Source organism: Psittacula echo (genome assembly GCF_963264785.1).
Source record: "Psittacula echo genome assembly, chromosome: 1".
Classification (NCBI taxonomy): domain Eukaryota; kingdom Metazoa; phylum Chordata; class Aves; order Psittaciformes; family Psittacidae; genus Psittacula; species Psittacula echo.
Window position 1 is genome coordinate 137,319,442 of NC_137735.1, and position 26,307 is coordinate 137,345,748.

At 39.7% G+C, this 26,307-nt stretch overlaps 1 protein-coding gene across 1 annotated transcript in view; it reads left to right on the plus strand.

Annotated features, from left to right (window-relative positions):
* The window catches only part of PRKAR2B (protein kinase cAMP-dependent type II regulatory subunit beta), a gene marked incomplete at both ends in the record, with an annotated part of 88,684 nt that overhangs the window by 13,915 nt on the left and 48,462 nt on the right, over window positions 1–26,307 (plus strand). Inside the window, one exon of the mRNA XM_080614676.1 lies at window positions 14,941–14,976. Coding sequence (XP_080470802.1) covers window positions 14,941–14,976 — 36 coding nt within the window. The remainder of the gene's footprint in view (window positions 1–14,940; window positions 14,977–26,307) is intronic.

Here is a 26,307-nt window from a genome sequence, read left to right on the forward strand (position 1 = left end):
CCAAAACTGAGAAAGCTGTGTTGAATTTTGCCATTGTCCTACATAGATTATATCTGGGTCAGCTTGGCTTCTTCCAGATTTTATCATAGGAGAGTGCTGGTAAGGTTGTTGATAACTATAATACTGTGCTCTTATGAAAAGAAGAGCATATTCCCAAATGGAGATGAACTCAGCTAAGGCAGTGTGGGGGCAGAGCCTCGGGGCATACTGGGGATGGAAACTCTGTATGAGCCTGAGTAGGAGGGGGCAGGTAAAGGCAAAGCCAGAGGCAGCCCCAAAGGGATTGGCTGTTGCAGAAAGTAGAACATGCTGGAGGTGGCCTTGTGTAGCTCTGTCCCCAACAGCCAGCCCTTTCCAACCAGAGCAGACCACCACAAGTACAACCTTGCATGTAGCAAATGCAGAACTGTGTTGTATACATACTGAAGAGATTGCATTGCATGATATTCCTAACTCGTGCTGTCGTTTACCAAATTGTTTATACAAAAGACAGTTTGTGGTTATTAATATGGACCTCCGTGTACATTAAACCATGTGTTCTTCTGGCCACAATTAACATGAAGGTCACATGTAGACCCAGCCTATAAACAGTGAATAAATTTTTGCCTTGTGTCAGTGTTTTTAAAAACAGAAAGTTGTCCTTGTTTGTGTTTTTGTTTGTTTTTTTTTTTTTAATCTACTAATAGGACAAAAAGTGGAATTACTTTTTCTTGTCCAAAATGTTAAAAGAAAAATCAGGAGTACTCCTCATCTTCACTTCTAGTAACTGTCACTAAGAGTATAAATTAAAAGTAATGTTTATCATAATTTTACGGAGTATCCTTTCATTTCAGAAACCTTCCGAAGAAGTCTAATTATTTATGTGTATACACACACACACACACACACACACACACACATGTATATATATACACATAGAAAGCAAGGAAAAAATGCTAGAAATTTGCAAGTAACAGAAATAGATTTTATTTCTTTTCCGTTGAGGGTATAATATAAAGCATGCACATTCCAGTGTGTTGGAAAAGAAACTCTGGCTTATCTTTGTGGATACTTGAATATCCAGACCACTAGGTCAGTCAGGAGTCTTACCTGCTTCTTAGCATGCTTGCTTGCCCATTGATTTGGCTTCAGAAGAGCTTTTAGTGTTTGCCTTTGGGATATGGCATGGCTTGAAGAATAGGGCATTTTGGGGTTTTTTTGGATGTGCGGGTTCCTAGTCTGTTATGTAACCAGTCAATCAGACTCACCCCTTAGTTTTTGTTTCTCCCTTTTTGATGCAGTTTTGACCTTTTCTGTTACCTGCTCTAAAAGAAATAGAATTTCTTGAAAGGCAGTGGAGGTTGGGGGAGGACACTAGACAGGTCAAGCTGCACTTCATCAGACAGAGTAAAGAGGTTTTGACATGATTTCAAAGCAGGGTCTAAGCAAGAATCCAGATCTCCACCTGCATCTTTTGGTCTGCCTTTATTCTGTCTCTATATACTCCCTGTTCAGTACTCAGATCTCAAATTATCTGCCTAGATAGGTAACTGTAAAAAGACAGCATGAAGAAGTGTGTGTTGGACTTCTCGGATGAGTGTAGAGAGAAGGGATCTTTGGGTCATGACCATGTACATCAGTTATGATTGGTTTTAGCTGTATTTCAGGTAATGCTGTGTCATTATCAAATGTAATTTTGCTAGGGAATCCAAACTGGGGGCACATAGGTTATTTTTTTTTTTTTTTTTAAAGCCTTCTGGTGGAAGACCATTATTTCATGCCAAGAGTTATTTCACTGCCTGATGACTAATCAGCTCATTGGAGAGTTTTGTTATCAAAAGTCATGGAAAGTTGGCCCCTAGTAGGAATCTCACAGATAGTTACTGGAGGAAGTCAGAACTATGTTCTCAAGCTTTGCAAGCCAGAATGAAACGGGAGTGAAAGTGACTGTGATGCCAAAGTTTACTTATAACAGATGCTACTTTTCCAATGCTGCCCAAACTTTGAGCAAAATGGAGTAGCATTGAAAAATCTAGTATTTGCCATTGCTAGACATTTCTGAATGTGATCTACAAGTAATGGAACCACAAGACACAATGGGATTTAGTTTTACAGCATCTCATAGAATGCTTTTAAGGCTGCCGCATTGTAGGAAGAAAACAGACAACATGAGGTAGATCTTTGTGCAATTTGGGAGGTGCCATTTTTAAGATACAGAGTTGACATACTTCTGGGTAACAGAAACATTAGATAATGGACTTTGCTTACATAAGTTTTTGCAGCTCTTTTGGCATCAGTGACAGGATATCTATGTGGTTGGCCCTCTGTGTGGCTCTTCAGCAATAGGGAGAACAATAATTTGGTTTATTGGAAGTCATGGTAGATCCCTGTTGATGATTTTTGTCATTGTCTGCAGTCCTTCAGTTGGTCTGGCAGATTGCATGATGTCTTCAGTAGCACCTGCATTGCTGGTGTCATGTTGACAGGCTAGTGTGCAGCCTGTGACAATTTGTGGGGTCACTTAGGTATTGCTGACACCAAGGTTTCTTTGGTGGCCTTCTTTACATCTGTCCTTGACTAAGGAAGCCATTCATGAGGCCAACCTGAATCATGCCTGAGATCTCTAGTTAGTGCATCATCAGTAGTCCTGTGGATGTGGATAGGGATTTTGACTGTCTAAAAGAGAAAGGTAGAGGCTTGTATTATTAAAAGTGAACCTGTATCCCACCTTCTCCCTAGAGTCATGTTTGCATGCTGTCCTGCATGTTTGCTGGAGTAATGAGAGCAGATGTTGCAAGAGTACCAAAGGTCTGTGTTGAAGCAAGTGCAGCCACCAGCACTAGCCATGCTTCATTCACTTGCCCCTCAGAACTGGAAAAGCCAAATCATGAGGGGTGCTCTGGCTGACAGCTTCACCATAATCCCTGACAGCTGCTTGCAGTAATTTAGCATGGCACATATATGGGAAGCGAACAGTAAAATCCTGTTTCTTTTCTCACTCTTCTCTCTCTCCCTCCTTTCTCTTCTATCTTTAGTTCAACCTGTCAAACCTTAACACTCTAGTTTTTGATAGCCCAGGCTTAAATGTTGCTGGTGCTATGCAGGCATGCAGCCTAAAACTACAGGGATTTACTAGAAACAGAAAAACAAACACCCAGAATATCCCAAACCCGTTCTCAGAAACTGCACTCTGATCTATGGGACCTGAGCTTGAGGAAGGTGTCAGCCATCAAATTAAGTGACTCCAGTGTATGTGCTCCTAGCTGGTGGGAGGACAATGGAGCTTTTTCACTTTGTTTTTGTTTCACTAGATGGCTTGGTTGGCTGCCAGGGAATGGACAGTTTGTCTAATGGTGGGAAGTATGTTATTTGTAGGCTGTTAAACCAGACAGATGTCTGACCAGGAAATGGTTGATATGCTCTGCCTGTGGACTGTTAGATGTTTCATCAGTCAGGAAGCACCATCCTGCTCTCAGTATCCTCATCGAGCTTCTTTTGTGTGGTAGGAATGGGGACAGAATAGTGCTCAAGTGCTTCTCTTTTTGGTCATGACTTTTCTATTTAGATGCTTGAGTATACTTTTTTGGTTGTGTGTTGAAGTTTGTTTTGGTTTGTTGTTTTTCTTTTCTGAAACAGTCTCAATTGCATTCTCCTCATTATATTCAAGCGGTAAGACTTGGAGCTTGGTCTTTTTTCTTTTAGAGTCACTGTCCTCTCTGCTGAGGTACATTTGTCAGCCTTCCTGTAAAACCAAGTGGGAGAATGTGCTTTGTCTTATGATCTGATAGCTAACAAAGTTGTCAATTTTTGTTCTGACTAGCTGAGAACAAATTATCATGAATGCAAGAGAAACTCCCTTTAAGTGCATAATGTTCTTAAAATATACAAGCTTTAAAATACACATCAAGTCCAAAATCTTAAATTTCACCAGGAAGTAAAAAAGCAGGCAATGCAGATTGCAGGTTGTACATACTCGTATACCTCTTCATCAAGGTGCTTTGTACCACATGTTTCTGCTAAGATAGTCCTGGGAAGCAGGCAGAGACTTTGTATAAAATCTTAACTTCAGAAAGGTTTATTGGTATTTTCCCATGTAGGAATTTGTTGCAATGCTAACAGCAAAGTGACAAAACCACAAATAATAGTAGGAAAGCCTGAGTCTTAAAAGGTTTGAGGCTTTGGATTAAACACAGGTAGTATGAATGCATATGGGAGAAAGCAGTTATGTTCACAGTTGTTAAACCATATAAAATAGGTGAGATAATTATAAACTCTACACAAAGGTGTACTCCCTCGGAGAACAATACTGACAGCCATGACGTCTTCTCCAACCCACTACCATCAGCGAGATTGCAATGTTATTCCTTTGTAAGAAATACATCTTCAGGTACTGTCAAGAGACAAAAGACGTAGGCCAAAATTTTGCAAGAAAAGAGATCCTAAAGCACTGTTGTGTAATGGTTAAGGGAAGCTTTTGGCTGTTGGGAATTCAAGACAACAGGTCACTCTTGTAAAGTCTTGGGCGGTCTGGTTAGCATTCTGACAAAAATACTGATTCAAGGACTGGTGCAGATTATTCTTGGTTTTATGAGATGGTGAAGAGATATGAGATCCTGAAGAGATTATGAGATCCTGAAGCGTAATGCCACAAAAAATGTCAGTTTGATAGTTTACAGGTGAGCAGCACCACCCAACTGATTTAGGCACTGCTGGTAGAGCTTTGGCAGAATGACGAGATTTTTTCCAATTCTGACAGTGGACGTGCATGCGTTAGTAAATATGCTTCAGGCAGCAGAATTAGAAAGCAGAAAAGAACATGAAATTGGATATAAATGCCTACGCTGCAGTGTTAGAAAGCAAATAACCATAAAGTTCTTAAAATAGCCCATGAAATTTCAAGTGGAAAGAAGCCATTTACAGATGGTAAGAAGATAAAAGTATTACTGACATTTTGTGTCAGATGGGGTTTAGTAGCATTTGGAAGCTATGCTATGGATGTAGAGGAATATTACTTAGAGATGGTAATAAATTGCTTAGCAAAGAGGGGTGTTACTGCAAGTGGTGTTGGGGTTTAGTGATTATGTTAAACCCCTTAAACTAAACAAACCCAGCCCACTCTGGTAGGCAAAAATAGGCAATTTGGTAAATTGTGTAAAACAGGGTGTCGTGGTTTAAGCCCAGGCCGTAAATCAGAACCACGAAGTCCACTTCCCCCCCTACCTTTCTTCCCTCCGCTCCTGGAGGGACGGGGAGGAGAATCAAAAGAATGCAGCTCCCACGGGTTGAGATAAGAACAGTTTAATAACTAAGGTATAACACAAATCACTACTGCTACCACCAATAGTAATAATGATAAAGGAAATAACAAGGAAGAGAATACAACCGCTCACCAACTGGTACCTCGCCCCCACCCTGCCATGATCCAGCCCTTCCGGGCACTCTCCATTCTACATCCTGGGCATGATGTGCTGTGGTATGGAATACCTCTTTGGCTAGTTTGGGTCAGGTGTCCTGTCCCTGCTTCCTCCCAGCTTCTCCTCCTCCCTGGCAGAGCATGAGACTCACAAAGTCCTTGGTCAGTCTAAACATCGCTGTTATCAGCTCCATTCCCAGGCCGAAAGTCAAAAACACAGTGCTGCAAAAGCTACTAAGAAGGAGAAAAACTGACTGCTACTGCTGAACCCAGGACACAGGGTGAAAGAAAAACAGCATCTATAGGTTGTAACCAAGCTAAAGCAGTGCTCCAGGTCTTAGGTTTTGGCTCTGTGGGAAGGCTTGGGTCTTCATAGCTCAGGTCACATCTCAGGAAGGCTGAGCTCTGACATACATTTGTTATTATTACATAATTATTGGTATTTTTATGCTTAATTTAATATTCCCTTTTAGCTTTCAAAACATATTGTCTCTGGTGGGCAGAAATCTTCTCATATACACACTGTCTTCACCATACACACTGAGCAACCTGGGGTTGAGGGCAACAAGTACTCCAAGACAGGACTTCTGCACAGGTACACTTCTGCAGCCTGTGCCTAGACAAATTGTAGCACAAAGGAACTTGTTGCAGTCTGTAGTATAACTGAGGATTAGAAATATTGCTGTGAAGTATTTTTTTTCCTTTTTTTTTTTTTTTTTCCTTTTATCTAGATGATTACTTTTAATGAGATAATGACTAAGTGTACTGGTCACATGCAATAATGAGGCTGAATTTCTCAGAGGAAACATGCTATGTGTGACATATGATGGAAAAACTCGATACAGCAATGTCTTCACTAATGTGTTCTAATATTAATCTCAAAGAAATGATACATTTAAAAGTAAAAAAGCTGAAATCTTGAAGGAGCTGCTTGTGTTGGAAAAGTGAATACAATCTCCTACAGCAGCATTTTGTTCCCATTAATAGGCTGTGACAGCCTGTTTCACTGTGTTCAGTCATTGGTCTAACATATCAGACAGGCATTTCATCTCTTTATTTTCAGTGTAAGTAATTACATATGGCATCAATTATTCATAAAAGCTGAAAACTCTTAACTGATAAAGTAGGAAAGATTTGGTTGCTTCTGTTTTGAGGTTTCTATTAAATAACAGGTTAAATAACCAGGCAACTTGTGGCATAATGACTGGCTGTATGTACATGTCAAAGCATGACCATGAAAGTGTGCTGCTCCATAGTAGCATTTTAAAAGCACATATATTGAACATCAATGCTAACTATAACCTGGAAATAATGTAAAAGTCCTGAAATAATATGTTAGACTCTCTATTAAACATTTTCATGGACTTTATAACATTGCTCTTTTCCTGATACTATGTATTTAAGTGGATACACAGTTTTCATCTTCAGCAAAGCAAAACCCAAAGTATTTATCTGTGTATTTAATTCATGTTCTTGCAGTGACATCTTAATAATCAGTGAAATAATTTGCCAAAAATTTTACAGAGCTTTTTAAATGCAAATTATGAAGTCAGACTTCTTCAGTTGTCAAGTAATAATTTGTGGCTTGTTACTGTGTAGTCATACAGCCCTTGGAAGTGTGTTGTGTTGGGTTTGGAAAGGGATGATCTCAGTGTTCCAGCACATAATTCTGGAAATATGAGCTCCAGAGGTAAATCACAAGGAGTGCAAGGCAATTATCTGGTCTAGTTTTCAAATTATTTTGGTTATAAAGCTTTCCCAGATTTCTTGAGTAACTATTCTACAGTGAAAGGGAACTCGTTTTCCAGACTGAAAAGTAATAAGTAATTTGCAGAGCCAATAAAAATCTCAAAATTAGTTTTTGACCGACTGAATGACAGGACTACAAGCTCTTGTAAATTTAGTTTATTCTGTTGCACATCATAAAAATGAGGATAACAGGATATTCTGGTTTCTGTATATTTTTATTCTTTTACAGATGTGTCAATGTCTTCAGAGATAGGAGTAGTTATGTATGTGTTTGTTGTGGTGCAGGTGGTTTTAGAATCTGTAGATGTCATTTTTAATTTAAAAGAAATAAAAATTGTAGGGCATCCCATCTGATATAGCCACTTTCTCTCACCAGTGTATACTTTGCTTATAACAGCCACATTTTTATCTCTCACTTTTTCTCTCAGTGGCACGTAAATACAACCAGCGTAGCACTGTTTCTTCCTCATCCTCAGTCTCTGTCTCTGGTACTCCCTGAAAGCTTGCATGTTCTTCATGTCTCACTGCCTGCATTCTGCCTGTGTATGTGAATTTGTGTATGTGAATTCATGTATGTGTTCTGCCTCCTTGGGTACGTAGCAGCCATGACTCCTTAGGGAACGTGTGCTTCCTAAGAGCATGTACTTGCAATGCCTTCTAGCAGCACACCCTTCTTCGGATGGAACCAAATCTCTGTGGGTACAGATCCTACCCTTTGAAGAGCTGTGGATTTTCTTCCTCAAGATAGAACAGTGTTTTGGAGTGGACTTCAGAGTCCCCTGGGATGCTAAGCTTTGTTTATTGGGAAATTTGGTGGCAGGGTTGCTGTCTAACCTTTCAAGTTCTTTGGCTGAGTGTTACTCAGCATTCACCCACATGGCTGCAATTTACCTTTCTCCTTGTGTAAAGGCCCAGTGTATGTGCTGTTATTGAATCTTTCTTATAAAAAGTCATCTTTTGAGACTGACTTATTTGATGAGGGGAATTAATAAAATATATCTTACATATTTCATCATTAAAGTATTGCCATTGCAGTATTGCCATTGCTGTTAAATTTCCAGAAATTGAAACAGTTATTTAGAAAGCTATACTATTTAACTACTGTATTGCAAGGGCTGTTTGTTTGTCTTCTGAATGATAGTCATGTATTCCCTGGGCTCATCCCCTGTCCTCATTCCTCACAGTTGTCACAGTCTTTCACAGAGAAAAGATGAGAACCATTCTCCACAGGCCTGACAACTCCCTCCTTTGTCAGAGTGATTTCTTCAAACTGTCAGTGAATGTACCAGCCCAAGTCTGATAAGTGGAAGGAAGACTAACTCTTTGGAGTAAAATGAACTGTTTCTAAAGTTATTTCAACTGTAAAGAATTTCTTAAGGAATATAGACATCTATATTGTGCAGTTTTATTACATAATTTATGTAAATTTAACAGCTTGATTTTATCATCTTCCTAAAACTGTATTCTAGTACTATTCAATATATAGAGATTCTAAGCAAGAATGTACCTTCACTCTGGGTATACCAACTGTAAATAGAATCAGATGTCAATTCTCCACTGGTAAATTATCTGTTGTGGATAGCCTGTGCCATTGTGGTTGTGGATTGCCTGTGCCACTGCTGCCTGTGCTGGTTGTACTGCACAAGCCCAGCTGAACTGCTTTTAGACCCAGCTCCAGTGCTACTGCTGCCCCATAGCTGCCCTTGCCCCGGGGCGCCTCAGGTGCCCCTGTGATGTGCCTGCAGAACTCACACTCAGAAGCCTCTGGCTGGAGTTAGTTTGGGGAAGACAGTTTTGTTAGTCTAGGGTCAGCTCCAGCCGTGCTGAGGCTGCAGCAGTGCTGGAAGAGGCACTTATCCCCCCTGCTGAGACTGGCTGTGGGTGGGTGACTCCCCTGGTGAGAGCACACAAAGTGGTGGCGCTTGTCCTACCTTCCTTGGGATCTGTGAAGTCGTCTTAGTGTAAAGGTACATTAACATGTTTGGATTATCTTATGTCTGTCTCAACCTCTGAAAAAATTTATCAAACAGAGAGGCTCCAATTTATTATCATACATGGTGTCCCCATCTATCATTGTCCTGGAGAGTTAACTGTATTTCACCCATTTGGGACATAAAACCAAGTCTGACTAAAGCATGTATTTTAGACAGGCATTCATTTAGTTTTGATTTTCTCTTGTTCTGATCAGTTCATTCTAATTAATAATCTGTTTATGAAAGAGACAAGCAAATGTTAATTTGCATAATATAGGCATGTGATTGCAATAGGCATAATTTAAAGTATTTCTGAAAGTTGCTGGGCCTCTGAGAAATAGGTGGGCTTGGAACTGAGAAAGTGGAGCCTGTAGTGCCCATGATGCTCACTGGATGAAACTTGGCCTGGAATTTTGAGATGCGTGACAAAAAAAATGTGTAAACCAGGAATAACTTCTGTAATCACTGGAGTTAAATGGTAGAAAATCATGCAGTGGGTGAGCCTCCTGATGGTCTCCGTCCATCAGAGTGGCTGCGGGGAGCTGGGTGTGCGTACCCTGGCTTGGGTACAATTGAGCTACTATGCAGGACTCAGCCCAGAGTTGTGTACTTTCCCTGGTTTGCAGACCTGCGGAAGGCACCAGTTTACAGGTCCGGTTGTCAGAGAGTGCTTGAGCACATCCTTAGCAGCCCCATACATTGTGTTAAATCCCAGGCTGACAGTCCCTGACTTCTTAGGAAGGCTGCATGTCTAATATCTGTGACATGTTCAGCTTCTTATTCCATGTGACATTAATGGCACAAGAAGCTCTTTCAGTTTCTGAAGCAGACTTGACTTTGAGCACTTAAACTCGGAGTCTGCAAAAAGGGACAGCTCAAGCTACCAGAACAAGTTAACCATGCCCAGCTAGGGATCCTTTCTTATGGTTACCTTCTTAATCTTGGTGCTTTGCAAACGATCCTATAGGCCCTCATTTCCTCCTCTACTTAAAAATTACGCTGCTTTTATGGTCTGTTTCACAGGGGTATTGTGATAACTGTTCAATGCTCATCAAGAATAGTATGAGAGGTAACGTACAGTAGGGCAAGGAGCAATGGTTAGACAGTTGAATGATTGAAAACTTTTTAGTGCGTGTTGTGTGTAGTTTGATACTATTTTTGAAGCCTGTAGTCTTGGTGTATAGATGTATCAAACACTTCAGCCTCTAATAATTTATCAATTAATTGTTTATTTACTTGATCTGTATTGCCACAATATGTTAAAAACTGTACTTTTGTACAGTCATCTGAGCAAGGCTTTGCAACCATGAATTTCAGTCGCCAGCAGGTAACATCTTAGATGGTGGAATTCTCTCTTTTGTAGCGCCAACAAAACAACAGTAATATTTCATGTAAAGATGGATGACTTGCACAGTCTCAAATGATAATTTAATCAAAACTTCATCAGGATTCAAACCTCTCTAATTTCAACCCCACCTTTATTATTTTTCCCCTGTTTAAGTTTGTAACAGATTTTGGTTGAGATAAACTAGAATATGAAGAGTCATGTTTAATATTGGGGTGACACCGTGCATTTAAACGATCCTCTGTGCACACCAGTACGTTACTTAGTTGTGGTGCAGAGCTCTTGCTCTTGCTCTCAATAAGGTCAAATATCAATGGACGTTCTGAATTTATCTGCATGCCAGTTTACCCTTTATTGGGAAAATATCGCTGGATTTTGCAATGATGAGGGTTTGCAATCTGTGGTTTTTGTTTGTTGTGCATTTTGCACAAGTCTGGGGGTGCGTGTGCATGTTGTAAGTTACTGTGGGCAATTTTTTTCTAGCAAGTTGTTTCATTGAACCGTTCTAAGCAACCAACCCTCAGCACAATGTCACCTTTAATATAAAGTATATTTTTGCCTCAACAACTTCAATAGCTACATTGGTACTGCCCCAAGCCCATTCCCTTCCAAAGTTTATCTTTGCTGGAATATGGTGCTGTGAACTGGTGTGTGTCAGCAGTGTTGCAAGTGGCGTATTGTCAGGGATGGGGTATCCCTCTGACAAGGCTGCCTGGGTTTCTTCTGGGGAGCATGTGTGTGCATGAAGCTTGACTTGGGCCTTGTGAATCAGGACAGTCATCTCAGTCCAATCCTAACAGTCAGCCTAGCCCAGAACTCAGTAAGGACAGTGGCTAAAAACAGATATCCAGGGAAATGATAAGCACAGGCAGAGCAAGTAGTGCTTCTTCCCTGGAAAGCTCTCTGCTGCTCCTGGTGCTGTGTGGCTCCAGGAGCAGCATTTAATATCCCTCATTGAATATTTTTGCCATTGATTTGTCTATTTGTTTCTGAGCCAAGACTTTCACAGAATTGTCAGGATTGGAAGGGACCTCAGGAGATCATCTACCCCAACCACCCTCCCAAGGCAGGGCCACCTAGAGCAGGTTACACAGGATCACATCCAGGTGAGTTTTGAATGTCTCCAAAAAGGGAGACTCCACAACCCCCCTGGGCAGCCCATTCCAGTGCTCTGCCACCCTCAGCATAAAGAAGTTCTTCCTCATGTTGAGATGAAATTTCTTGTGTTTTAGTTTATGGCCATTGCTCCTTGTTCTGTTGCTGGGCACCACTGAAAAGAGTTTGGCACCACCCTCCTGCCACCCACCTTTGAGGTATTTATCTGCACTGAGATTCCCTCTCAGTCTTCCTGAGTCTAAACAGGCCCAGCTCCCACAGCCTGTCCTCATGAGAGATGCTCCAGACCCCTGATCATTCTTGTGGCCCTCCACTGGACAATCTCCAGTAGCTCCTTGTCTGTCTTGTACTGAGGAGCCCAGAACTGGATCCAGCACTTCAGATGTGGCCTCACCAGGGTTGAATAGAAGGCAAGGATCACCTCCCTGGACCTGCTGGCCACATTCTTCCCAGTACACCCCAGGATACTATTGGCCCTCCCAGCTGCAAGGAAATACTGCTGCCAGCTCAGTCAACTCTATCATCCACCAATAGTCCCAGGTCCTTCTCAGCTGAACTACTCTCTAACAGGTCAGCTCCCAACCTGTGCTGGTACTTGGGGTTGTTCCTCCCCAGGTGCAGTACCCTACACTTGCCTTGTTGAACCTCATTAGGTTTTCTCCACCCAGTTCTCCAGCCTATCAAGGCTCCCTGAATGGCAGCACAGCCTTCAGGTGTATCAGCCACTGCTCCCAGCTTTGTATCATCAGCAAACTTGCTGAGGGTACGTTCTATCCCTTCATTCAGGTAATTTCACCTCCTTACATGTTTGAAAGATATTTATTTATTTGTTTTTAGTAGCACCAGCAAAATTCCTCTCAGACTTTCTTTTGCCCACCTTACCATGCTTATCCTACCAGGCATCACAGCGACCTGCTTGACCATGCATCTACTTTGTAGTGAAAATACCACCTAAATTTCTGTAGGGCTAATGATTCTCTGAGAACTTCTTGCAAGCTAATGCTTCCATCTTTCTGGGCAATGAAAGTATATTGTGATTTGCTACAAAAGAAAGAGGGAGTAGTTCAGCTTGCTCCCTAACAAAGAACTGTGGGTGCTGCTTCTAAATCTCCCAGCAACACATTTGGACTACCTTCATGAAATCCCCAGTCTGGGAGGAAGGTTTTGCCTTGTTGCTGCTCAAGCACTGATTATTCACAGGAGCTCAAAATTGTTGGCTTGTCAAGGTTTTGATATTTCTGCTACTTTTTCTTTTTCTTATTTTTTTCCTAATGGTAAATAATTTGTGAAACTTATTGTAAAATAAATTAAGCTTCCTTCAGCCAAACAGAATAATGACTTTAGAAGTATGTAGCTGGAAAAGGACTTGTCTCTTTGACAATCCCAGTGACTTGTTTCAAAGAGAAGTAGTCTCTGAATGATGTTAGTTTTGCGTTAGATGTTCTTTTTCAATACTGTTGGTAAAATGCACTAAGGTAGCTGTATAGAGCAGTTAAATCTTCATATTGACAGCTGAGGTATAGAACTCGCAGCCAAAGCCAAATACACTCCCTGAGTTTGGGGAAAGCTTTTGAATGGGAGCAGAATACTATTCTACAATTTCTTGTTAGAACTATGTCATATTCCAAATATTTTATTAATTTTATTTTATTTATTTTATATTTTATTTTATTTTATTTTTATATGAGCAGATGTGCTGAGAACTGCTGCTGATTTACATGCTGGAGGTAACAGCTCAGGCATCTGATGGTGACAGTCATGACTAGTGTCCTGAAACTAGTGTAACCCTAGCAACTAAACGAAGTTTGAGGAATGAAACAGCCCGTTATATTACAAAACAGTAGTTGCATAAAATATGGTGTCTGCTGTAATAAAAGAAGTGTCTAAATTTCTTGGGGTTTTATTAAATAAAACCTTAAAATATTGTTGGGGGGAATTAGAATTGACGTTTCAAAAAAACTGTGCTGGTTATGCTACTCTCTTGCTTACCTATGTGTACGTTTGGCATTTGTAATAGCTTGTTCACCAGAGGTTTCCTTGCTTATGACCAGCACCCTGAACCCCTGTTGCTGTGTTTCCCAATGTATTTCTTGCCACTTGGACCTGTCACTACTGTATGTGTTTGCACAAACTATCTGCAGCTATGGTCCAAACACTGTAGCTTTGCTCTGGTTTCGTGGTCCCCAAAGGACTAAAAAGTCAGTTTGTGTCTCGAGCTGTAATTGTCTCTTCTATTTTCTCAGCACTTCCCCCCCCCCCTTTATCTTGGCTTAGATGTTCAAGAAATGGTGCATAACTTCCATGTAAACTTTAAGTGGAATAAAAATAAAAAATATAAAAAATAATTTTTCAATTCCATATAAACACTAGGAGCAATTTAAGACTGAATATTAATAAGCACTGTAAGGACATACATTTTTAATGTAGCTGCTGCCCACATTTGAAATTAGGTCATTCAGATTTTCTTCTTCTTACTGTTTATTCCAGCAGTTAATGTATAACATGGAAGAAGAGTTCAGGTTTTATACTTTGTGTTTTATACTGATTAGAAGCAGGCTGAAGGTTTTATTTGGAAGGCAAAATGTACAACTTTATTTCTTTCTCTATTTTATCTCTAGTGGCTCTGGAAGGAGCTGGTAAACACGGAAATTAAATGGAGACAACACTGTGTGTTTTGAGATGTTTTGCAGTCTCTCCCAGTTGGAAACAAGACAGGAGTCTGATTCCAAATGTTTGCAGCACACAGCTGGAGATGTGCCAAGATGGCACTATAAAACAGTCCTTTGCACTGTAAAACTGGGGTTTAGGCGGGGTTTAGGCGGGGTTTGGCATTGTTACTGACTTACCAAAGGAGTTCTAAAGGTTAGTCAAAGCAAAAGTTATTTTTCAGAGGTAATTGCAAATAGTCGTTTTCTCTAGAGTAGTATCTTTGGTGCTATAGGTATATAGTACCAATAGGTTCTAATAGGTATATTTTGTGAAAGTAAAAATAATTCTCTTTACATCCTTTTTTAATCCATGCTTGCATCATTGTTTGTAAGATGCCAATTTCTGTGCTCTCAATGAATAATGCAAAATACAGATCTAAATGCTTCACAGCTAGTTATGAACAGCAGTAAGTAACAGTAACTCTTAAGAAGCTGAAAATGGTCTAGAAAACTTACTGATTACTACCTGCCACATCTTTTGCAAAGTTGCTTTTAAGTTTAGGTGTGTCTGAACATGGGTTTCTATAAAGATGCAAAAATAACGATTAACAGATTTTTGTAGGTGTCACACTTTGAATGAAGTATCACATTGTTATGTTTAAAGTATGTTAGACTATTACAAAAATAACCTAATTGAAATGTTGCTTTTTCTTTCAGCTCCAGCGGTAAACCGGTTCACCAGACGGGCATCAGGTCAGTTGGATAAAGTTGCATGTTTCATTGGTCTACATGATAGCTGAAACCTAAGGCTGACAGTGATTGCCATGTAAAACATAATATGCTGTTAATCAGATTTCTTTAAAGATGACTAATTTAGGTTAATCTCAAATTTATTATCTGGTTTACTGAAAAATGCAGCCAAGGTTCCAGGTCACAGAATTTACATGAAGCCTTCTTGTTGCTGCGGAATTTATGAGAAACCTAAGGTTTTCTTTTTTCTTTAAAGAAAATTTTAGTCCTAACAGAACTGAACTTTGGAATGAAGAACTGAATGTAATCTGATGCAGGGTTATCTTGCTTACTTATAGACAGCCTGAAACTGCAATTTGGTGATCAACTCTACGTGAGAAGATGTACAACTGTGCTAGAAATCTCCCTGTGTTTTTTGAAACTGAGCTGCTTTGTGTATGTGGTGTGTTGCTCTCTTGGGCATAGCTGAAAGGTCAGGTCCTAGAAGCAGTATTGCTGTGGTGGTGGTGGTGTGTGGTGCTAGGAGCACACCTACCTGGCTTAGTGCCAATGTATGTATTCTTCAAGTTAACTTGGTTTGTGCTGGCTCAGAGGACTATTTAACTTACTACATCACATGTAAAAGATCCCTCCAAATTATGTATCATTAAAAATTAATATTCATGGCCCCTCCTTATTGTTCTGCTGTATATCCTAGCCTTTAGGCTTCATTTTTGAGGGCTTCATCTCCTGAAGCATGAGGTCCGTAACCTAAATTTTTTTTGTTTGAAATAGTATGAGTGTGAAAGTGGGGTGTAAAACTAAATGCAATGAGACTCGTGACTGACTCATAAGAGTCTGCAGAGCAGGAGATGTGAGCTGTTCCTAGTCATCTCAGTATGCCAAGTTTGAAATCTAGCTCTAAAACACTTCCTGTTTTCAACTGCAGATCGTTTTTGGTAAATGTAAAAAGGTTTGTATTCCATAATGCAATAAGACTAACCAGACTTCTAATTTTGCTAGTTACAGCCCGTTGTGAAATGAGTGGTTTAGGGTCACTCAAAGAATGACCATCAAAGGTATTATCAAGAGCGATTTTATTATGACTTAAAGGTGCAACTTAACAGAATTCAGTGACAAGGTTCAGTCTGTTACTTGTTACATGGATGAAGCATCCAAAGGAAGAATGAGGTAAAATCTAACTAAAAATGATTGATACAGAGACCAAAGGCACAAAGGGAAACCCTCCCATTGAGTAATGAGGCTCAGAATAGACCCCCTTACTTTCTAAACTCCTGATGGAGCTAGGTGTGGCTGGACCTAGTCTTAGTCTCAGATGTGATCAACAGTTTGAGTCTAGTGGAATGTGTAAAAGGAAAATCGAGGTAGAATCAAGCTGATTTGTATAGAAACTGAAGATGCAAAAGGGTATGGGAAACCCTCTCATTGAGTCACAAGGTTCGGAGTGAAAACTTGCTTTCTAAACTCCATATACAATGGTATATATGTAATGGAAGAGATAAGGAAATCCTCCTGTTGGGTCATGAGGTTCAGAATAGATCCCCTTGCTTCCTAAACTCCCAAAGGAGCCAAGGTGTGGCTGGATCTAGTCTTAGTCTCAGACTTGGCCAACACTATACATCTAGCAGGTTACAAGTGTACCAGTTCATCACAGGGGGAATTTTACACAGCTTTCATCTAGCAGCAATTTGCAGTTTTAAGGTGTATCTTATAAAGTGAGTCAATAGAATTTATTACACTTGCTACAGCAGCCTGTACACACATACACTCTCATGCATACATGAAGACATATAAAGGTGTCTGTTAAAAATTACCCTCAAGGTCAGTGAAATGTTCACATCTAATGTTTTGGTATTTCTCACTGGGCAAGGGTTTAGTCTCTAGGAGTGGGGGGCACTTCAGTCCAGGTGCTGTCTCTTAGTGATGGTCCTCCAGCTATGGCAAACTTGAGAGTTTAAAAACTCCGAGAGGTATCCCACTCAGAGGGAGATGCTGGTTGCAGCCTCCTGCAGTCCAGGAGACCTCAAAGGACCACTATTGGGCTGCAAGACGATTTGCTGTAGTCATTAGTAAATTTCCATCCTGGCCACAACCTGAGTCAGTAAATACTAGAAATTTTTCAAAACTCCGTTAACAATGGTGCTGTTCCGCTTTGACTGCAATCAAGGGAAGGAGTATTCTGTGCCTGTCAGGGGATGACTGATTATCCTTGCTCTTGCTTCCCACCTTAGCCAGGGAACAGGAATCCCTGGTATGATCAGTGTGTCACTCCTTAGCCATGTGCAAGACTTCCTGGTATGGTCAAGGGATGCTTCACCACCCAACTTACTACACAAAGGTCAAGGCCTGATGGGAATTCCTGAACTCATAGAGTGGCTGAGAGAACTGGGGGGGGAAGGGGGTGGTTGCACCACCACGCAACCTCAGGCAGATAGTTCCTTGTCAATATAAAAATATTAGTGGAGATCCTCAGGATTATTAAGGAACTGTACAGAAAAATGAAGGTTTGCATTTGCAGAATTGGTGCATGGCATAGGTAGCACAAAGTAAGAAAATGTAATGAATTCCAAATATTCTCATGTTTTAAGTAATGGCAATACTTCATAAGGTACTGTAGCATGAAATGAAGGAATGATTCATTAACTAGCAGGCAGTAACAGTGAGCAGAGCTTTATGCAAATTACGTTGCATGTCTTAAGGATAAGATTTACTGCCACTGATTGATAGCTGACTTTAATGAGTGCAGCCCTTAGATGTGTGATAAGCTTTTGCATTTCAGTAGGAGAGTTTGATTGTTTGAAAAGCTAGTACTTGCTCAGGAAAAAAAATAAATTAATTCTTTCTAATATTCCTTTGAAAGGAAGCTAAAAATGTGTTATCCTGATTTTATTTTTTTTTTCACAATTATTGGAGAAGTGATTTCTATGAGCAATTAATATTTCATGTGTTTTGGTCTTGTTGTGGAGAGATAAAATAGACTTACCTTATTATTGTAAAGTATGGTCCAGTTATATAGCGTGATCCAGTTATAAACCATGTGAGTACAGTTCAAGCTGGAGCAACGTAATACTGGATTCTACTATGCATACTATTTTATTAAGTTTCTAGCAGCTTTATTAGTCAAAATGATTATTTTTCAATCAAGAAAGCTGATGAAAGGCAACAGTTCTTACTGCTCCTCTTAATGTCAACTGGAAAGGTACAGTACATTTAAGAAACTTGATTGATAAAATATACAATTAAAAATATGAAGAAGATTATGCTGCTAATACAGACATTTTACAGGGGTGTTTGCAGTCCTAACTGTATTTTGGATGCTTTAATTGAGCAACAGTTTTTGGTTACATTAAGGTAGTCAAGATACCTTGCAAGTGGAAAAGCCAGATAGTAGCTGATTTTTGTATGCTTGGTAGGTAACAGCATTCTGTAATCGAAGTTGAATCTCATATTTAGGAAATGAGAGGCTGACTAAATGAAATGTAGGGTTTTTCTCAAATATGGATTTCTCTTAATTTTAGGCTACTTATCTAACAGCTATTTTAAAAATTTAAATGTGCAAAATTGTTCTTTCTTGAGTGTTTCTGAAGATTTACTTCCGATGACCATTATTCCAAGTTGATGATGAATATTCAGAGAATTAGCTGTAGTACATTGCTTCACATTGCATCTGATCTAGTGATACTGCAGACTGATCCCGAGAATGTGACTTTTAGAGTCCCTGCGTTTGTCATGCCTCTGCCCATGTGTTGTCTCTTTTTTTGCTTGCAAAGACCTAGGAGTTGTGCTTCCTAAGGGTGCATTGATTTAAAGAAAACAGAAATACAGGAGGTTTTGGTGTGTTGATTTTCATTGGGTCTTCAACTGGCCTCTGATGTGGTTCCCAAATAACAGCATCTGAAAGAGGGGTAGTAATGACTGCCTTTAGCCAGTGGTAGTATGGAGAAAGAGCTGAATCACTGACATCAGTTGAGGCAAGACATCCAATGATACCTGCAGCAAAGGCTCGTAGACTATTCTGCTAAAAGCTGCTTTTTTAAGCTCTTGCAGTGATAAGCAGAGAGAAGCTATGAGATGACATATTTCTTCACAAAGAACAATAAGTCTCTACAGTGAATATCTTGATTTTTGATGTTTCTCTTATTCTTTGGATAATGCCTAGTGTTTACTTGGTTGCATAAGATAGTTATTTTTCCTAACAGAGCTAGAAATTAAGAAGTTGGAGTTTAATTGCTGAAGCACCTGCTGACAACAGTATAGTAAGGCATTTATTATTTAACAGCTGTTCCTGTTAACATGCTGTGAATGTATTAATGTACTGTCATTGGTATGTAAAGGATAAAGGCATAAGTAAACTAGGATCATCTAATTGTTCTTTAATTTCAATTCTCAAAATTTATTGAACTACCTAATTTAGTATCTCTTCTGTGTGTTTATCCATATGTGTATATATCCAGTGTGGGCTCTCTACATAAAATACATGTGTACCATAGTGCTGATGACATAGGTACTTATGAGCTAGTTAATAATGCATTCCATTGTTCTAGGCAATGCACAAAGAATAATAGATATCACAGTCTTAAATAGAAGAGTTTAGCAAGAAGAGGAGGCTAAAAATACTTTATAGAGTTAGAATGAACAATGAGACAGCTGCAAGTAGTTAATCCTTAGTTTTTGTTTTAAAATCTGGTGGGACTGAGATGAAGAGAAAGGAGAAAAACTGTTGAGGCTACCAAGAGACTCAAAGGGTAAGAAAGGAGCAGAAGGAGGTAGAAGCAGCATGAAATGGAAGAGAAAGCTGTGAGTATGTTGATGAGGTGAAAAATGAGTGAGAATTCCTGAAAAAGCTGAGGTAGCCAAGAGACACAGTTTTTTAATATAGACAGATACTTTCTTGCTATGGATGAGATTAGTTTTAATCCGTCTAAGTATGAGACACGTAGAGATGAAGAGCTAATGTGTTTCTGTATGTCAGCAGAAGCATTGGGTTCCTGCTTTTCAGCATCTTGATGGATAGATAAATGAGTAAATTATCTCATTAAATACTGGCAGGAGTTTAGAATAATGCAAAAAACCCAGCATGGGCTTGCTACAGAATGAGCTTAATTTATGCTTGATTAATACAATTTATAGAGGCTATTTATACCCATTTACTAGGATTATATACAAATGTATAATATCATCTTAATTAAGAAATAGATAACAGTCTATAAAGTTACTTTAGTTATGTACTGCTTAAGCTTCTGAAAGAGTAAATAGAACCTAACTGAGGTTGGGCAAGTTAGCCTTCCAAAGCCAAGAAGAACTGATAGATAGGCTTAAGGGCATCTTTGGGGCATTTCTTATTAACAAGGGAGAGAACTTCTTCATTCATTTCACCCAAATAATATCCAACTTCAAAATACCATTTTCATCCTGTGGAAAAGAAATAAATGAAGTTTCAAATAGTCTCCCAACTAAATGAGAAAGAGAAGTAGCTTTATTTATTTGCCAGCTTCTCCATAAAGATCTAAACAAATATAATTTAAACATTGTCAACAGGAAGATTACATGAGCACTGAACATCTAGGGAGAAATTGGCTTAGGTATGTCTGGAATAAGCTTGCAGTCAAGGAGATAACACTATTATGGAAAGAACAGAAGGAAGCTGAGAAGGTGAAAACTTTCAGGCTTCTTCTCCATGGATGCTGGTAAGGACCTCTCCAAAGAAAAGAGAGAAATACATTGGAAGTAAATAGATGCTTACATTAAACACCTACTGCATCAGCCATCGACCGAAGTGGGGAAGAGAGAGAACCTCACATGACAGTAGAGTAGATCCTTGTGCAATGAATTTTTTTTGTTTCTTTGCTTTGAACCTTTTATAATTTGCAGTTGTTGAAAACAAAAATATTTTTTGCCTTTACACCCATTGCTAAGAACTGTCACTTGTAGGTGCATGGCTGATTAGCAGAAGAAGAAAGGCTGAGAAGGAAGGAACAAAGATGGTTTTTATGCTCTGTAAAAAAACCATGTGTTTAATTCATTTAGGGGGTACTTGAATTTGAAATATTTTTCAAAGTATTTTCTGTACTCAAGTACTGTGGCAATTCCTGACAAAGACAGGACTGTGTTTAGTGGCCAATCTCTTCCCCCCGCACCTTTTTACAGAGGTATAGAAGTGTCTCTGAGAACCAAAATGAATTTTACTTAACAGATTTTAGGCTTACAGAACATCAACAGTTTAAAGAGGAAAAAAGGAGATGCAGCATTCTCCTTATTCTGAATTGAGATGCTCAAAAGTGGTACTAATGGAATTGTCTGATACAGGTGGTAGTTAATTTGAACGGTAAAGAGGTTCAGTTCACTTCTGCTCAAGCCTTGCAGTTATTTAAATGTTTTCCAGCAAGAATTTCTCCACATTAGTAGTACTTTCTGTTAAACTCAGACAGCAGAAAACACTGAATAGGAAACCTAACACATTTTCAGCTATTTTACAGTTTTCAGAAGTAAGTAAAATTTTTAATTGAAACACACGGATTAATTTCTAAGCCCCACCCACTTAGTGGATGAGGGAAAGACTGTGGATGTTGTCTATCTAGTCTTTAGCAAAGCCTTTGGCATGGTTTCCCAGAGCATTCTCCTGGAGAAACTGGCTGCTCATGTCTTAGACGGGTGTGCTTTTTGCTGGGTAAAATCTGTCTGGTTGGCCAGGCCCAAAGAGTGGTGGTGAATGGAGTTAAATCCAGCTGGTGGCTGGTCATAAGTGGTGTTCCCCAGGGCTCAGTACTGGGGCCAGTTCTGTTCAGTATCTTTATCAGTGATCTGGATGAGGGGATTGAGTGGTCAGTAAGTTGGTGGATCACAAGAACCTGGGCAGGAGTGTTGATCTGCTTTGAGGCTTTGCAGAGTGATCTTGATAGGCTGGACTGATGGGCTGTGGCCAATTGTATGAGGTTCTGCAAGGCTGAGTGCTGGGTCCTGCGCTTGGGTTACCACAACCCCGTTCAGTGTTACAGGCCTGGGGAAGAGTGGTATACTTTGCCTTTTCAGTGGCACAAAGCTCTTAGCAAACTAATGGGTTCCCCAGAAAAACAGAACTGCACTTAATCCTCTATTTTTTTCCTAAGGCAAAAATAATACTTACATCAGGTCTGTCAAACAGGGATTCTCTCCACCTTGCCTATTGTATCAGAAAGAGTGTGGCCAGCAGGAGCAGGAACTGAGCCGCATGCACACTTCCTCATACACAGATCACACTACCAGGCTGTGCCCATGGTGTGACTGACTTGCAGCCCTTCCTCCCCAAGTTGGCTCTGCCCTTGTCAAGCTGAGATGGGTGTTCTCAGTTCTCCCTGTCTGAATGCAGAGGGCTCACGCCTCTGCCTGGCATATGATAGGTGCCTGTGTTTTGGCACACATTCAGATATGATGAGGGAGGTTCTGCGCAGCCCTCATAAAAGGGGTGATCTGGAAGCAAGTTTGCCGGAACAATTTATTCTTCATCTAATTCTTCATCTTTGTGTAAGGTGCCATTAGGATCAAACTGACAAAATAAAAGTTTTGGGCTTCATCATTCTGAACAGATGTGTGGACTGTGGATTAGTCATGCCCACAGTAGCATATTTATTTTTATATATATATATATATATCTCACTGCTAGTTTTCAATTTAATTATTTCTACAGAAAATGTGACAACCTACTTAAGAAACACTGAGGAATTTTACAGAATTTAGACCATGGGAGCCCTGTTAGTGAAGGAATGGCTAATTGCTTTCTGAAATTATAAGTATGGAAGAATGTAAGTGATATTAAATTCCATTTTTAAATATAAACTAGTATTTAGGAAGAGCAAGTCAATACTGTTAGCCAAGAATAGACTATGCCCCTAGGAACAGTGTTTCATTTGTAATTTCAATCTACTTGAATTACATTTTCTTAAAGAGATTGGCATCCACTTTCCTATGGCATGTTAAAAATTGTCGGAGAAAGGCAGCTAACTGAAATGAAGTGCTATTCCCTTTTATAAAACAAGGCAGAAGCTGGAGTTGTACCAAAAATAATAGTGAAGAATGAAGCAACTGTAAACTCCTCTTAGAAATGCTCAGGTAGGAGGCAGTGTTGTTATAGAAGCAAATGAAGTCATAGTGACAAAAGGAAGGAGAATAAAGAACTTCATTGATGAACCAGTAATTCCAGTGTAGTTCTTCAAGCAGAGTTACTGGTTCTGCTTGTTCTGAGTGATGAATAACCCCCAAATTGAATTCAAATGATGTTGGACTTGTCTTTGTTACATGCATATAGTCCATAATTTAAAATGCCCAGTCCTTCAGGTCTTATCAATAAACGGGGGTATAGTCAGGTGGTATCTAATAGTAATACAGAGGTATCTAATACTAAAACTCAGTTAAGCACTAAGGCTTAACTTAAACAGTGAAGAAAACCAGAAGAAAAAGTGCTGTTAGAACTTTAGGGTGTATCTACACTGTATGACAAATCACAGTAAAGAAGGCACCTAAGCTTATGGTAGCACATCCGTGTCGCAAGCTGTGGCTTGCTGGAGGTCCTGGAAGCAGAACATCTTGCCTTCATTCAGACTGAAGGGATTGCTAGGCTGTGCTTAACTTCCCTGGGGCTGCAGCTGCCCATGGGTGCAGACATAAACTGTGTATTGTTGTGAGTGAACATGCCTTCTTTTACTTCCTGCTCCCCTTGCAAGGCAGTCACCACTTCCATTTCACGCAGCTTTCCTATACTGCTTATATGGCCTCTTGCACCATATTCTGTAACAGCAACTGCCTTAATTGCTAATTGCTGAGAACACACTTCCTTCTTTATTTTGCGATTTTGCACAATGCATTGCATATTGTGTACTCTCCAGTTCTTACAGAGAATACTGTCTTTCCTTATCACGGTCTCTCGAAGTTACCATCATTGTAATACTTAAGTCCTTTGTGGACCTTGAGAAATTACCCAACACCCATTTCCATCAATGAATGAGTAGTATCCTGAACTTGCAGGAACTGAGGCATTGATATTTAGGTCAGAATGTGTATCACTAATTTTGCCTGTATCAGAAATGGAATGCCCTACATGCATTCCCTGCTTTCTTTCTATGAAGCACTTAGCACTGCAACTCTGACAAAGTGTAGCTTTAATTCTACGTACACAGCAATTTAAAGGTAAGGTGCTTATATCTCTTTGCTGTGTGGCATGTCTATACTGTTTTGGGTTTTCTTCAGTGTGCCGTAGTGAAACTGACAATGAAACTTGCAACTTATGTATTCCATCTTACATATCCCATGGCCAGTATCATAGGGAGAAATTAGCCACAGAGTTTTCCCAAGAGTAGCCTCTGATATCAGGTGCCACAAGAGACAGTGGGACTAGTCTCAGGGCTGATCTTGGGCTGCTGTATAACATTATAGGCACAGTGCACTGAGCTGTAGGCACCTTATAGCCACAGCATCAGGGAAAGTGCTGTGCTTCAGTCTGTTCCTGCTGAAAGCACATGTTTAACTCTTGAGAATGAAGAACTGATTTCAGTGACTTGCCACACAACACTTTTGGGTCTATGGAGACTTAGCAATAGAAGCTGTTTCGCACCCAATCTATAACCAAGTGATCCAGTTTCCTTTCTTTAATTTCTCTAGTGTAGCTTATTTGCTGTGCACTTCTAGTTCTGCTGCAGATGTGACAGTCACAAAACAAGACTTAAATTAGCTCAGCCTAGTCTCCCCTTCTGTTTTCTGGGAATTTGAGACGCATTTCTGTAGAAAAATGATGTAGCAACATGGGTTTAGGGAAGCTTAGAGAGCATGTACATTTGCTTCCCAACGCCAACCACTGGTTTTGTTCAGAATGTCTAATAAAATAACGTGACATTAAACATGAAGTACTTGTTACTTTTGTTGCAGATCTGAAGAAGAGCTTGTGTGCTCAGAAGCTTGTCTGCCTCCTTCCTCGTTCAGTTGGTTTAGCTGTTCTAGTGAAAGATTCTGTCTATGAAACTTTCTTCTCTAGATTGCATTTCATCTATACCGTAACAATTCCATGCCTAGTATATAGTTGGACGGTAGTATTCTTATTCAAAAGTAAACAAAATTTATGCTATCTGTATGCTTCTGGAACTTTTAAAGCAGTTATTTTTTAACGTTCATTTATTCCTTTATGAAACATTCAAAATCTGAAACACAGTTTCTAGCAGGTTGTATCAAAGTGTTTCCTTGTATAGATCATCAGCAGAGGTTAAACATGAACTTTCCAGAGTCCCATTTATGGAGCGGAATTACAGAAATAGGCTAACTGTTGCAAATTGATGTCACGCCAGATTTTAGATGTGGTTATGCTTAAGCTGTTTTGTCATAACACTAAGCTTAATAAAAGAAGAAGAGATTTAGTAGACGCATACTATAAGGCAAAGATTGCGGTGGTGGAGGAAGGGAGGGGTGATGGTAGGAATAAATACGTAAGTGTTGTGCTGTGCGATAGGTTGCTATAGGGAGACCTATCAATATTTGTCACAAGGAGGTGGTAGGGAAGGAAGGAACTAAACAAATGGTGATTGCCCTATTTTTTATGCACACAAATATTTAGGCTACGCTTTGGGGAAAACTTTCTAACTAAACACTTAGTGAAGCAATTGACCAAACTGTTCAGGAATATTGTGTTATCTCAGAAATCTAAAGGAAAGGTAAGATGTATATTCTGCAGGGATAAAGGTGTAAATCATACCACAGCAGTGAATAGAATGATTTACGTGATTTCTCGTGGTTTCATCTGCATTTCTGTGAGTGTTTAGATGTCCCTGCAAGCACATATTTCTAGACTGAATAAAATGTACAGTTACTATTAAGTTGCAGTAAAGCCTAGAAAGCAACTGTTTTCTATAGATAGAAAACAGGAGAGTTACAAACATCTGTTGAGTTCACAAATTACTGCATACACACATTTATGGGATATCGTAATTTTTTGCTGCTGTTTTAAGTATTACCTTCTGAAAATATTCTGCATATAATTTTGTATCAATAAAATTAATCACAACAGTTTTTTCAGCTGTTTGGGCTGATCTTGTTTCAGATATATGGAACATAAATATGAGGTTGGTGTTGGTATATGAATCAAATATCTTAACAGGCTATTACCCAGTCAGTTTGATAAAGAACTCAGATATCCTAGCAAGGTATAGAGCTGTTTGACTGATTCATAGAATCATAGAATCATAGAATACTTAGGGTTGGAAAGAACCTTAAGATCATCTAGTTCCAACCCCCCTGCCATGGCCAGGGACACCTCACATTAAACCATGCCACCCAAGGCTCTATCCAACCTGGACTTGAACACCGCAGGGATGGAGC